The sequence below is a fragment of the Homarus americanus genome, unplaced genomic scaffold (assembly GCF_018991925.1).
Source record: "Homarus americanus isolate GMGI-L3 unplaced genomic scaffold, GMGI_Hamer_2.0 scaffold22250, whole genome shotgun sequence".
Lineage (NCBI taxonomy): Eukaryota > Metazoa > Arthropoda > Malacostraca > Decapoda > Nephropidae > Homarus > Homarus americanus.
Genome location: NW_024741189.1, coordinates 7,736,098 through 7,749,518, shown reverse-complemented (window position 1 = coordinate 7,749,518; position 13,421 = coordinate 7,736,098). Strand labels below are relative to the sequence as shown.

The following is a 13,421-nucleotide window of genomic DNA, read 5'->3' as shown; positions in this document are numbered from 1 at the left end:
TCTACCTGTTCCATGTTAACCAATACATGTAAGTAGGTGCGTGGATCTCTCTCTCTCTCTCTCTCTCTCTCTCTCTCTCTCTCTCTCTCTCTCTCTCTCTCTCTCTCCATACAACACCCCCCCAGGGTATTACTAATACATCAGACAAAATTTGATTCAATAATTTAATGAAACATTTTCTAATAACACAAGAAAAAGTATCACAAAAAATATATAGCTTCCCCTCCAACAATTTCATATACACAATAACATGTAATTTTGCCGTGTAATTTGAGTCTAGTGCCGTAATAGTGTATGGGAGAGGGGGGAAGGGCGAGGGGAGGGGGAGAAGGGGAAGGGGAGAGGGAGGAGGGGAGAGGGAGGAGGGGAGAGGGAGGAGGGGAAAGGGGTAGGGGGTGTCGGTATTAAATAAGGCTACGTATTAATACATAAACACGGCTGCCACTCGAACGTCAGGACGATGGGGCTGTAATTCTGTATTTAACATGCAAACGACAGACTATGGCGTGTTTTTAATAATCACAAACATAACTTTTGCTTTATTAGAGAATAATAAATGGAACAAATAAATTAATCATACATACACACACACGTACGTACACGAACACTTCCGGAACTACACACACACACACACACACACACACACACACACACACACACACACTTCACAGTGTATACATGAATATATACATATTTTTGTATTGTGTACGAGGGATATCTCTTGCCTCTCAACACCCACATACTGAGACATACGAGTATAAAGTACATACCGTATATGTTCAATATGTAGTGTGTGTGTGTGTGTGTGTCTGTGTGCGTGTGTGAGGATGTGTGTGAGGGTGTGTGTGTGTGTGTGTGTGTGTGGGGAGTGTGTGTGAGGATGTGTGTGAGGGTGTGTCTGTGTGTGTGTGTGTGTGTGTGTGTGTGTGTGTGTGTGTGTGAGTGAGTGTGTGTGTGGAGGATGTGTAGGTGTGTGTCTGTGTGAGTGGAGGAGTGGAGTGTGTGTGTGTGTGTGTGTGTGTGTGTGTGTGTGTGTGTGTGTGTGTGTGTGTGTGTGTGTGTGTGTGTGTGTGTGTGTGTGTGTGTGTGTGTGTGTGTGTGTGTGTCCCAAGACATAAACACGACACAACCCGAACGAAAAAAAAAGAAAGTTAATAAGACATACTCGAGAGTACAGAAGAGATGATGCGAGCCAGCTGGTAGACTTTCCCCCTACACACCCATTCTCCCGTACCAGCTGGGCGTGGAGGACCATCTGGGAGGCTCAGCTGGCTAAATCTCACCATTCTTGCCACCTACACCCATCTGGCTCTACCTGGCGGCTTCCCTACCCGCTTATTTTAAAGCTGTCTTAACACCCTGACATAGATTCTCAAAGTCTGCGTAATTTTTTTGTTTTTTTTTATTTAATTTCTTCAATAGTTTGATAATTCTACCGGATCTGTTTACGACTAACAAAACTGACCTAACCTTAATTCTTATCCAGATTCACTAAGACTCAGTACGAGTAATTCTGGTGTCATTCTGGATAATAATAATAATAATAATAATAATAATAATAATAATAATAATAATAATAATAATAATAATAATAATAATAATAATAATAATAATAATAATAGGAGGTGGGAGGAAGGACGACGAAGGAGAAAAAGAATGATAAAATATTAAAGTTTTACCATCACTTCTATTAGTACTGTTATACGTACCATTGCGTCATCATGTCGAGCTTCACACCAACACAACTATATCATGTCGAGCTTCACACCAACACAGCTATATCATGTCGAGCTTCACACCAACACAGCTATATCATGCCGAGCTTCACACCAACACAGCTATATCATGTCGAACTTCACACCAACACAGCTATATCATGTCGAGCTTCACACCAACACACCTATATCATGTCGAGCTTCACACCAACACAGCTATATCATGCCGAGCTTCACACCAACACACAACTATATCAATAAGGTCGAGCTTCACACCAACACAGCTATATCATGTCGAGCTTCATACACCAACACAACTATATCATGTCGAGCTCACACCAACACAACTATATCATGTCGAGCTTCACACCAACACAGCTATATCATGTCGAGCTTCACACCAACACAGCTATATCATGCCGAGCTTCACACCAACACAGCTATATCATGTCGAGCTTCACACCAACACAGCTATATCATGTCGAGCTTCACACCAACACAGCTATATCATGTCGAGCTTCACACCAACACAGCTATATCATGTCGAGCTTCACACCAACACAACTATAACATGTCGAGCTTCTACACCAACACAGCTATATCATGTCGAGCTTCACACCAACACAGCTATATCATGTCGAGCTTCACACCAACACAACTATATCATGTCGAGCTTCACACCAACACAGCTATATCATGTCGACCTTCACACCAACACACAGCTATATCATGTCGAACTTCACACCAAATACAGCTATATCATGTCGAGCTCTCACAATTCAACACAGCTATATCATGTCGAGCTTCACACCTCAACATTAAAGCTATATCATGTCGAGTTTCACACCAACACACAGACATACGTATGATTTGCCGCCCTGAGCCCCACTACAAGTCACCTAGAAACCATAACCATGGCCTATCGAACTGTATTCCAATAAAAACAAGTCAACCACTGAAATATCCCTATGCAGAGGGAGAAGACGGGATAGAGTGATAAGATGTACAGAGAGAGAGAGAGAGAGAGAGAGAGAGAGAGAGAGAGAGAGAGAGAGAGAGAGAGAGAGAGAGAGAGAGAGAGAGAGAGCACTAGTAGTAGTAGCAGCAGCAGGGGGACACAGGTCGGTCATATATCATAGTCTGTGAGGAAGAATTTGTAGCAGCGTTATATTGTTCCCGCTGGTCCTGATGCTCCCTGAGTAATATGCAAACTTGGTCACCTTGGCTCTTCACCCTTCCCTCCCTCCCTCCCCTTCACATAACTGACTGTCTATCTCTCTCTATCTATCTATCTATCTATCTATCTATCTGTCTCTGTCTGTGTATGAGAGCGAGAGAGAGAGAGAGAGGATCCATTAAAGCAGTAAGCCACAAAATAATGAAGTTTTTTACATCAGCGCATGATTTTTTTTCCTCTTTGCATGTTACTGACACTGAATCCCAACAAGATCTCTTTTCTACTAACATTTTATGCATAAAGATCGTAAAAAAAACTCACTAGAAACCCATAAAAATCAAAATAAAACATTAACCATTTAAATAAGTATGAATATAATTCCTATAATCGGATGGTAACTTTGACCCCATACACTGAAGTCTTACAGGATTTTGAAATATACTTTGACAATCTTTCATTCGACGTGGTAAAGTAGTTTTATATACAAATACTGTTCAAAATCAAGTAAAATCAGCCAATAATAATAATAATAATAATAATAATAATAATAATAATAATAATAATAATAATAATAATAATAATCACATAAACAATAACAATGACAAACAATAACACTAATGAGAATAACAATACAATAACAAAACCAAAACACAGAACCTAACTAATACAACTCACCGTCGCCAGCAAACACCCCGGAAGGCGGAAAAACCAAAACAAAAATAAATAAACACCAAGAAAGGCACCAACCTGGCAACTGAGCAACTCCGTAAGACAGGTTCGTGAAATTGGCATTAAAACTTGTGTGGGAAGGAGGGCTTGGCTCTATAAAAGCAGCTCCCCCGTGCGGCCGATTGGTGCACTCCGACCCAACTTTTCCTCGTTTGATCAGCTTCTGGTCGGGGGAATTACCTCCTCACGTTCAATTGTAACAGAAGTTATGTCTCCGTGGGGTGTGTGTGTGGGAGGGGGGTGGGAGGATGTTTGTCTGGGTAAAGTATGGTGGTTGGTTCTAAGATATGTTTCCGTGTAGGGGGTGTAGGTGGTGTGTGTGTGTGTGTGTGGGTAAAGTGTGACGGTGTGGGTATGTGAGTGTATGGGAGTGGGTAATGGCAGGTGTTCCGAGTTATGTCTGCCTACTATGTGTATATGTCCAGGGGAAGGGCGGGGGTCCAATGTTTGTTTCCGTGCTTTGAGTATTTAAGTGGCTTTCAATTCAGATGAAACAAGTATGATATTAGTAGGTTAATTGAAAATGCCCCTGGCGCTTGTGTGTAATGCTACATAATACAGCAATATACGGTAACCTAGGCATGGATATTTGACAAGACATTAATATCCAAATACTGTCAAACTAAAACGATGAATGTCTACTCTACTCGCTCAGCTTCAGGTAAATGAGTTATAAATGACGATCAGGGAGTGAAATGAGGATGTATATGTCCGTAGAGTGTATGAGTACAACTGAGTACACCGATATAGTTCACCAGAGTAGCGTACACCCGAGTATGGGGTACTAAAATATTAGCTATGAACCATGGGGGAAAAAAATCTCTCTCTCATAGTTGCTTTGTGTGTATAATATTGTCTATTTACATCCATACATACTGTACATCCAAAACCCTAGCTATGAAAAAGTCCATCTATCCATGTCCATTCCTCCTTCTTCTTCTTCTCCTCTTCTTGCTCCTCCCCCTCTTCTTCCTCCTTCCTCTGTTCTTCCTCCCCCTTCTACTCCTCATACAGTCACTGCCTCAACTTCAGTTTTGGTGGACCAGTCAACCATGTCACCTTCACTCGAGCGACTACCCAACACAAACAAAAATCTCTCTTCACCATTAACCTACTAACTATCCCTCGTCCTAACCACCTCTCCCCATCACCATCTCCTTTATCCTCACCCTCATCACCACTCCTTCACTATCCTCACTCCCCACTCTCATCACCATTATCCTTTCCCTCATCATCACCTCCAGCAGCTACCATCCTCTCTTCTACCATCAAAACCTTTCCTACTAACGCACCATCACCCGCCATCATCATCACTACCACCACCATCCTCACCACCACCATCACTACCACTACCACCACATCACTACCACCACCATCACTACCACCACCACTCACTACTCACACCAATTCATCCCCACCACCCCACCATCACTACTACCCACCACCACCATCCCACCACCACCATCACTACCACCACCATCACCATCCCTCACCACCACCATCACTACCACCACACCACCACCACCACCACCACCATCACTACCACTACCATCCCTCACCACCACCATCACTACCACCACCATCACCACCACCACCATCACTACCACTACCATCCTCATCACCACCACATCACTACCACCACCATCACCACCATCACTACCACCACCACCATCACTACCACCCACCATCACCACCACCACCATCACCCCAATCACCTTGGCCGATCCCCACCCCAATGCACCCCAATTTCATCATCTATACCTCCTGGCCTTCCCCCTCTTTGTACCTACCTCACCTCCCCCTCCCTCTACTTCAAAGCCCCCTTCCTCTTCATTGCTACCTCTCCCTCCTCCCTTAACCACATTGCCCTCCCTTCTCCCTCTACCTCTCTGGCTCCCCTGTTATCTCTCTCATTTAGTACATCTCCGGATCACGAGGTCGACTCCCACTGATCTCTAGACAATGGAGAAAGAGAGGAGGAGGAAGGGAAAGGCGAATACATATATATGAGAGAGAGAGAGAGAGAGAGAGAGAGAGAGAGAGAGAGAGAGAGTCTTCTAAACAAATAAATGTCCCCACACACACACACACACACACACACACACACACACACACACACACACACACACACACACACACACACACACACACACACACACACACACACACACACACAGATAATTAAAAAGCCAGTTCTTGTAACGCACACAGCCGCTCTCAAAATGCTATTTGTGACGAAATAATTAAACTCAAGCTCCAAGTGTAATGACACACTCACACAGGAAGCTTCATTATAATACCTTAGCTTAAGTATTTTTTATTTTACTTTTAAGCGTACCTTTTTATTTTTTTCAATTATTTCCTCATTACGATTCATGTGATCTTTAAACGTCATTAAATACTACTAATTTGTGTATGACGATAATAATACAGGTTAATAATAATAATGACTAATAAAAAAAATAGTTACTCTATTGACCAGTTTCACGATGTAACATTATGAAAATTTAATCCCGTATGGCAACTCTCTCACACACACACGTAGCAGGAGACAACCTCAGTCGACCCGGTCATCCTCCGTCTTTCTTCTTTCACAAGTGTTTTTTTTTTACTAATCCTCAGTCTTTTTGTTCCTCCCACAGTGTGTTCGCAAATATTCTTAATTAAATCCTCCCTCGGCCACGGGTTGGGGAAGAGGTCCTCAAAAATCATTGAATAAAACACAGCAGATGTTTCTATTAACCTGTGGATGACAGGTGGGGGACTGGGGGAGGAGGAGGGGGAGGGAGGAGGAGAAGGAGGAGGGGAGGAGAGAGAAGGAATTGGAGGAGGGGAAAGGGAACGGGAAGGGAGAGGAGGAGGAAGGTAGATCCTCTCCCCCCCCCTCTCTCCAGCAGGTCGCACTACTGTGTAATAAACCTGGATTAATTATCTCTTGTGTCTGGAGTTACACGGCGGAAGAAGCGGTGAGAGAGAGAGCAAGTCTCTCTCTCTCTCTCTCTCTCTCTCTCTCTCACACAATGACCCCGCTGGCCACGCCAGAATAACGGCCCAAAAAGATAAAACGCAGAAAATTTTCAGAAGCAACAGAGGGAGGCGAGACCACAATAACCCAGGTGGCTTAACCGAGCTTTCGCCAGGGTTTAGATCGAGAGCGAAATAGTTAGAATTTCATTCCAGGTCTTCGCCAACTTCAACGCTTCCGACCTCTTGTTCCCTTGAAATTTACCTAACACTTGGTGCATACCGACCACCTTAATCTTACTATGTGCTACTTACTCCTGCCTTTAATTGTTATTTCAACATATGAGCCGCATTACCAAATCAATACCGTCCGATTTCCATTTCAGTATTTTACAATTTAATGCCACAGTAACACTAAATGATTCCTACCGTTTCCTTCATTAACAAGTAACGCTATGTTTACACTTCCGTAGTCTCCATTGCCAAGGTAACAGTGTATAATTCCCACCATTGTTGCCTTTATTGTCAAGGTAGGACTATGGTTACCACCTCTGTTAAGGTAAAAATGCTGAGACCAAAAGAATGAGAATTCTTTTTCACGAATTCTTGGTCAAACTGACTCTGACGTCTTTCGAGGTCCAGGTAACTACGGCACCTACTGAACCTAAACACTCAAGACGGCACGCAGCAGAGGCGGATCTGACCAAGTGAATTTGTCATGGGTCTTGGTGACGGTAACAGGAACGGTTGTAGTGGTTGTGGGTCTTGGTGACGGTAACAGGAACGGTTGTAGTGGTTGTGGGTCTTGGTGACGGCAACAGGAACGGTTGTAGTGGTTGTGGGTCTTGGTGACGGCAACATAGGCTCTAGTAGTGGTAGTGGGTCTTGGTGACGGCAACAGGAACGGTTGTAGTGGTTGTGGGTCTTGGTGACGGCAACATAGGCTCTAGTAGTGGTAGTGGGTCTTGGTGACGGCAACAGGGACGGCAGCATAGAGGTCTAGTTGTGGTAGTGGGTCTTGGTGGCAGCAACATGGGCTCCTAAAAAATGATGGTAGTGGGTCTTGGTGACGGCAACATGGGCTCCAGCAGTGGTAGTGGGTCTTGGTGACGGCAACATGGGCTCCAGCAGTGGTAGTGGGTCTTGGTGACGGCAACATGGGCTCTAGTAGTGGTAGTGGGTCTTGGTGACGGCAACATGGGCTCTAGTAGTGGTAGTGGGTCTTGGTGACGGCAACAGGGTCGCTGGTAATGGATGGGGCTCGAGGGCTTCAGCCGGCACTGTTGACCTGGCGATGTATCACCCATTTCACGGTAAAGTTAATTTAGCTTTTCACCAACACTATCTCCGGCCTCCTGTGGTGCTGAGTTGACCCGCGGGGGTGTTTGTGTCCTAATGGGGTGTTTTTTTGTTTTTTTAAATACTCGTTTTAATGTTTTTTCTCGTTAGTTGGAACAAATGTTTGTATAACAATATTTGTTTTTCTGTGGGGGAAAATTAGTAATATTTTTAGGTGTGTGTGTGTGTGTGTGTGTGTGTGTGTGTGTGTGTGTGTGTGTTGATATTATGACGTAATTACATGTTTGTTTTTGATGTAATTCAAGTGTGCGTGTTTGTACTTATTTATTTTCACGATAATGTATACATGATTCATTTCCTCCTCAACCTCGTTCATCTTTTATATTGTTTTTAGTGACTTGTTATGTTGACTTTAAGAGTTTGTAATGAATATAAAATAATAATGTTTTAACGTCACTCGGCGATCAATTTGTAACTTGTGCAAACTTCTGTAATATTCAATATCTTAGACTAATGATGAGGTTTTTAACGACATCTCACCAGTAAAGAGAGAGAGAGAGAGAGAGAGAGAGAGAGAGAGAGAGAGAGAGAGAGAGAGAGAGAGAGAGAGTAATAATAATAATAATAATAATGATAAACAGTTTATTAATAGAGTTGCAGCCGGTGGTTGAAAATATGTGTGTGTGTGTGTGTCGGTCTAGTTGATTCATCTATACACGAGAATATTAACACGCCGACCTACAGCTTCCTAACAACAAAGTCAACCACCATAACCATACATCCCACATCATAACCATACAACGCACACCATAACCATACAAGGCACACCATAACCTCACAAGCCACACCATAACCACACAAGCCACACCATAACCACACAAGCCACACCATAACCACACAAGCCACACCATAACCACACAAGCCACACCATAACCACACAAGCCACACCATAACCATACATCTCGCACCATTAGGCTCAACATCTCCCTAGTAACAAGTCACAAACTTAATACCATTAAGGGAGAGCATCCACTTAAGCCCACAAGTCTTTGGCTAAAGTGAACAAAAATTAGGTCACCTACTGAATTGATAGGTAATTGTCTACCCCCGCACGGTACTTTTCACCCCACGCCACGGGAGAATAAGGTCGGTTATGCCTGGTCCAGGAGGCTCCCAACTCGTCTCTACCGTCTGGCGCAGTATAGAGGGGGGCACTTGCCGCGATAATGTGTGTTATACCGGCCGTTTCTCTGTTCCTTAATTACTGCCGTACGTACCAACAAGACAGACTTGCGATTAAACGAACGTAAGGGATCGATGAAGTTGTTACAGTCTGGTTGCAACACAGTATTACCGTTGCAACACAGTATTACCGCTCTACAGTATTGTTAGTTGGGCTTTTCATTGATGGTGACTAATAGATATATGTAAACACGTCTGAGGATTATCAACCTAAGCCCAGATGCACAAAGGTTCTTACGGTGAATGTTCCTCGTAAGTGAAGATAAGAAAGAGCATCTAACGTTTCGACTTAAGCTAAAACACGAAACTAACGCATAAAAATGACATCGTAATTACTCTGAGACGATAACTTAGTTCACGTAGTAGCTGTTAAGAGGTGATATTTCGGTACGAGCCTTTGTGAATCAAGCCCTTATGCTATAATGACCCTTCAGGACTATCGGACTCACGTATAATCAGGAGAGCTAATCACTTAATGCTATGATACACATCCATCATGAATACGTAGTGGAGTGTAATGGACAAGTGAACTGTGTAAGTCCTTAAACATGAACATATTCCCCTGCTCTAAATAATGATACCTACAATAGTTATGTGTTTAAAGTTAGTTTAGTTAGAAATTGGCACCAGGATGTTCCAACACCACCATCGAACAATAGAAGTATTTAAAAGAATCCCTTGTAAACCAAATATGCAGATTGGAAATAAACGACAGAAAGTTGAACAAGTAGACTCAGTAATACACCCGTTACATGATGCTGTTACAAATTCTATGAGTCCTCTGAGCACTCTGGACACGAAGAGAAAATGCAAAACGGAGCCAAAAAATAAAAATAAAATAACGTTTCCAACAGCTCTGAGACCCACTGACAAGCAAACTAATTTTCCAGACCGTTAGTCTCGTGTCTCCCGCAACTCATCTTTTCCCCATTCCAGGACTGTCCAGAGGAGGGTGAGAGGGGCGTCCCACACACACGCCTGCCGCCACCAAAGACCTACTAATTAGTGTACGGGGTCTGAAACACACAAAATGGCCCCATGAAGAAAGAAACTTGGGCTTGACTGTTGTTTACTGAATGTGAGCTCCGACTTTGGTTAGGTTAGTTTACATTAGGTTAAGTTAGGTTTGGAGAGTATAACCTGATTTTATGTGTTCGAATCCCGGACGACAGAAAGGAAATAGAAACTGGTCCAAAAGTATGGCAGGGAAAAGTATGTGTGACCCGGAACTAGAAGCAGAGGTTCCAGTGTGGCCGTGCACCAGGAGGGTTCTGCATTACTTCAAGTTAGATATTAATGAAGCTCTTAAACCTGGAACTCGCTGGAAGCCAAGGCCGGCGATAAAACACCATAAGGCACTTGGCTCTCATGGAAGACTTAGCAGGCAGGGTAAGGCGGGCGGGCGGTAATGGTGACAATACTTTAACACACACATCAAAGATATTGATAATGATAATCAAGGAGCCTGGAATAATGTCGCGTGTAATCCGATTCCAGGCACGTACAGGATTACCGAGCTGACAGAATAATGGAAATTTATCCCATTCCAGCACCAGCCCGGAATCACAGCCAGGCTGGAATACTAGGGCTCATGGGTCGTTCCAGAGCGTCCAGGCGCCGCCAGGGAAAGAGTTTTACCCCGTTCCAGACAACATAATAAAACATCACGAATAATATTACACGGTCTTGTTTCGTATGTATAATATGACTAACTGAATCCTCGACAAGATACTCTGTCTGGCACTGCTTGTTGGGGTCTGGGGGGGGGGGGATAATTAGGAATCCTTAAACTCACATTCGGTTTTTTTTTAAATATATGGCCATATTGGAGTACCTTGAGTAAATCTTTTTGTTAATCCAAGAATGTACAAATAAGTATAGCGATTGTTATTGCTGTTGTTAAATATAATTTGATGCTGTTGATCAAATGTTGGACTGTTCTTGTTAAAAAGGTCATATTTCGCTTAAAAGGAATTTTATTGTTGATAAATAAGATTCTTTGTTAAACCTTAATTTTGAGTATAATATTTCTCTAAATCCTCCTCACAAGGCTTGTAACACATTTTCCGTCCCATGTAGCAAGTAAACTAAGCAAGAATGATCGCCGGAGTGTAATAAATATACCACACATTTTCATGTTATCCTTTCAAAGAGTGAAGCCAAGTTTCTATCACACAAATTATTTACACCTACTTTATCTGTCTCCTTTTATCCTCTCCTCCTCTTTCTCCACCTATTCCTCTCTTCCATCGCTAAATCTTCTCCGTGTTATTTATAAAAGAGCATCGTTGTTTCCATATATATTTTTGCCCACTTCCTTCTCAACATATTATCCTATTTCGGTAACTCGTGTGTTTGTGTGTGTGTGTGTGTGTGTGTGTGTGTGTGTGTGTGTGTGTGTGTGTGTGTGTGTGTGTGTGTGTGTGTGTGTGTATGTGTGTGTGTGTGTTACTATAATTTACACCAAATCTATAGTTGTTACCTGATACTCTTTCATTCTACTCTACGCCTCTACTTAACACAGCAGGTAAACTAACAGCAGCTCTAGGTAAACTAACAGCAGCTCTAGGTAAAATAACAGCAGCTCTAGGTAAACTAACAGCAGCTCTAGGTAAACTAACAGCAGCTCTAGGTAAACTAACAGCAGCTCAAGGTAAACGTATAAAAGCTCAAGGTAAACTAATGTAAAGTCAAAGTAAACTAACATTTGCTGAAGGTAAACTTAGAGATGCTCAAGGGAAACTTATAAGTAAACTAAATGGCCGGGAAGGAGGGGCGGGCGACACCAGCATCTGTCGTCTCTCCCGAAAGTCGTAATTAACAGGGGGACAAAATGATGACGTTAGCAGAAGGGGAGAATCAATCACGTGATCAGAGAGAGAGAGAGAGAGAGAGAGAGAGAGAGAGAGAGAGAGAGAGAGAGAGAGAGAGCTTATGGAAGGGCCAGAACATATTGGAAAGAGACAAAGAAAGCTGTAAGGTGTAAGTATATATAATGTTAATGAGCAATGTTAAAAAGACCTCGACTTCCCCTTAATAAAAAAAAGCACCCAGAAAGATGTCGAGAGAGCAAGCACATAAACGAGGAGAAGAGTCACGGTTATGTAATGGTAAATACACGTAGACAACAAGCATGAAAATGAAAACACAGAGAAACTAGATTGTATTCATGCCTATAGTGACCTCTGACTTTGACCTTTGTCTAGTGATGACCTAAAAAAGTGTAAAAAGTGCAGTGCCTATTCTAGTCTTAGGTTAACGAGCTGTGACACTGTGGTAAAAATTATATCCTGATTTTTGACACTAGAGCGTCATTAATTGTGGATGCTTGACTTTTTGACCTTCTGAACTGGAAATATTAGGTTCATACTTATTGTTCCAAACAGTTGTTGTTTTAGAGTTACCTTGCGGACACACACACATGGAGACGACATTAACAGCTTTACCATCGCCCAGACACCATCAGAATGGGTTATAATTCATTAAGGTTGGTGAATTTTTGATTAGAGAATAGACTCGAGAAACTATCTCACCTCACCCACCACAAGTAAGCCCACCTACCTCCGTCAGAGAACACTTAAGCTCGCTGCTGATGCTAAGCCACCTAACTAAACCTCTGCTGGCATACGTACAACCCAGCAGAGGTGACCGCAGACATGACACAAGAGGCGATAGCTTATCTATTACAGAAGGACCAACAGGGACATGTACAGGAAAGTTGGAAAAAGACTGCGAGAACTTACCGGTATGTGTACGTTGGTGGGCCTTGAGGTGCGAGGACTTGGTGTAGACTTTCTTGCAGCCGGGGAAGAGACACTTGTGCACCCGACGTTTGGCGTCCGGGGAGGTGTCTGCCGCCCGCGGGTGTACGCCCACACTCATGCCTCGCACGCCCATAGTCAGGCTACTGCTGCTGTTGCTGCTACTCGTCTTGAGGGGCAAGGAGGTGGCGAAGGAGATAAACTTTGGCACTTGTGAGCGGGAGTGAACCTTGAGGAGTGTGTGGGTATGTGTGACGGGCGAGGTCTCCGGGGAGGAGGGTGGTGTCAGTGTGGCTATGTTGGGCGCTGACTTGGCTGTCAGGAGTTTCGTCGCACCGAAGAATGACGTGCTGGACCCTCGTCGCGCACCGGAGTCTAGCCGCGCGTCCGTCACCATATCTTCTGACGACGCCCAGGAGACGAGTGATCGTCCGCGGGTGGGGCTCTGCTCCCCTACACTAACAGGGGCATCTAGGTCACCCTCCAATGAGGCGAGAGAACAGGCGGAGGAAGAGGAGGACACAGACACAGAAT

At 43.5% G+C, this 13,421-nt stretch overlaps 1 protein-coding gene across 1 annotated transcript in view; it reads right to left on the bottom strand.

Annotated features, from left to right (window-relative positions):
• LOC121875775 (Krueppel-like factor 6) overlaps positions 1-13,421 on the bottom strand; it is a 78,415-nt gene that overhangs the window by 64,624 nt on the left and 370 nt on the right. Inside the window, exon 1 of the mRNA XM_042380466.1 lies at positions 12,870-13,421. This exon is cut by the window's right edge and continues 370 nt beyond it. Within this exon, the coding sequence (XP_042236400.1) occupies positions 12,870-13,421 (552 nt within the window). The remainder of the gene's footprint in view (positions 1-12,869) is intronic.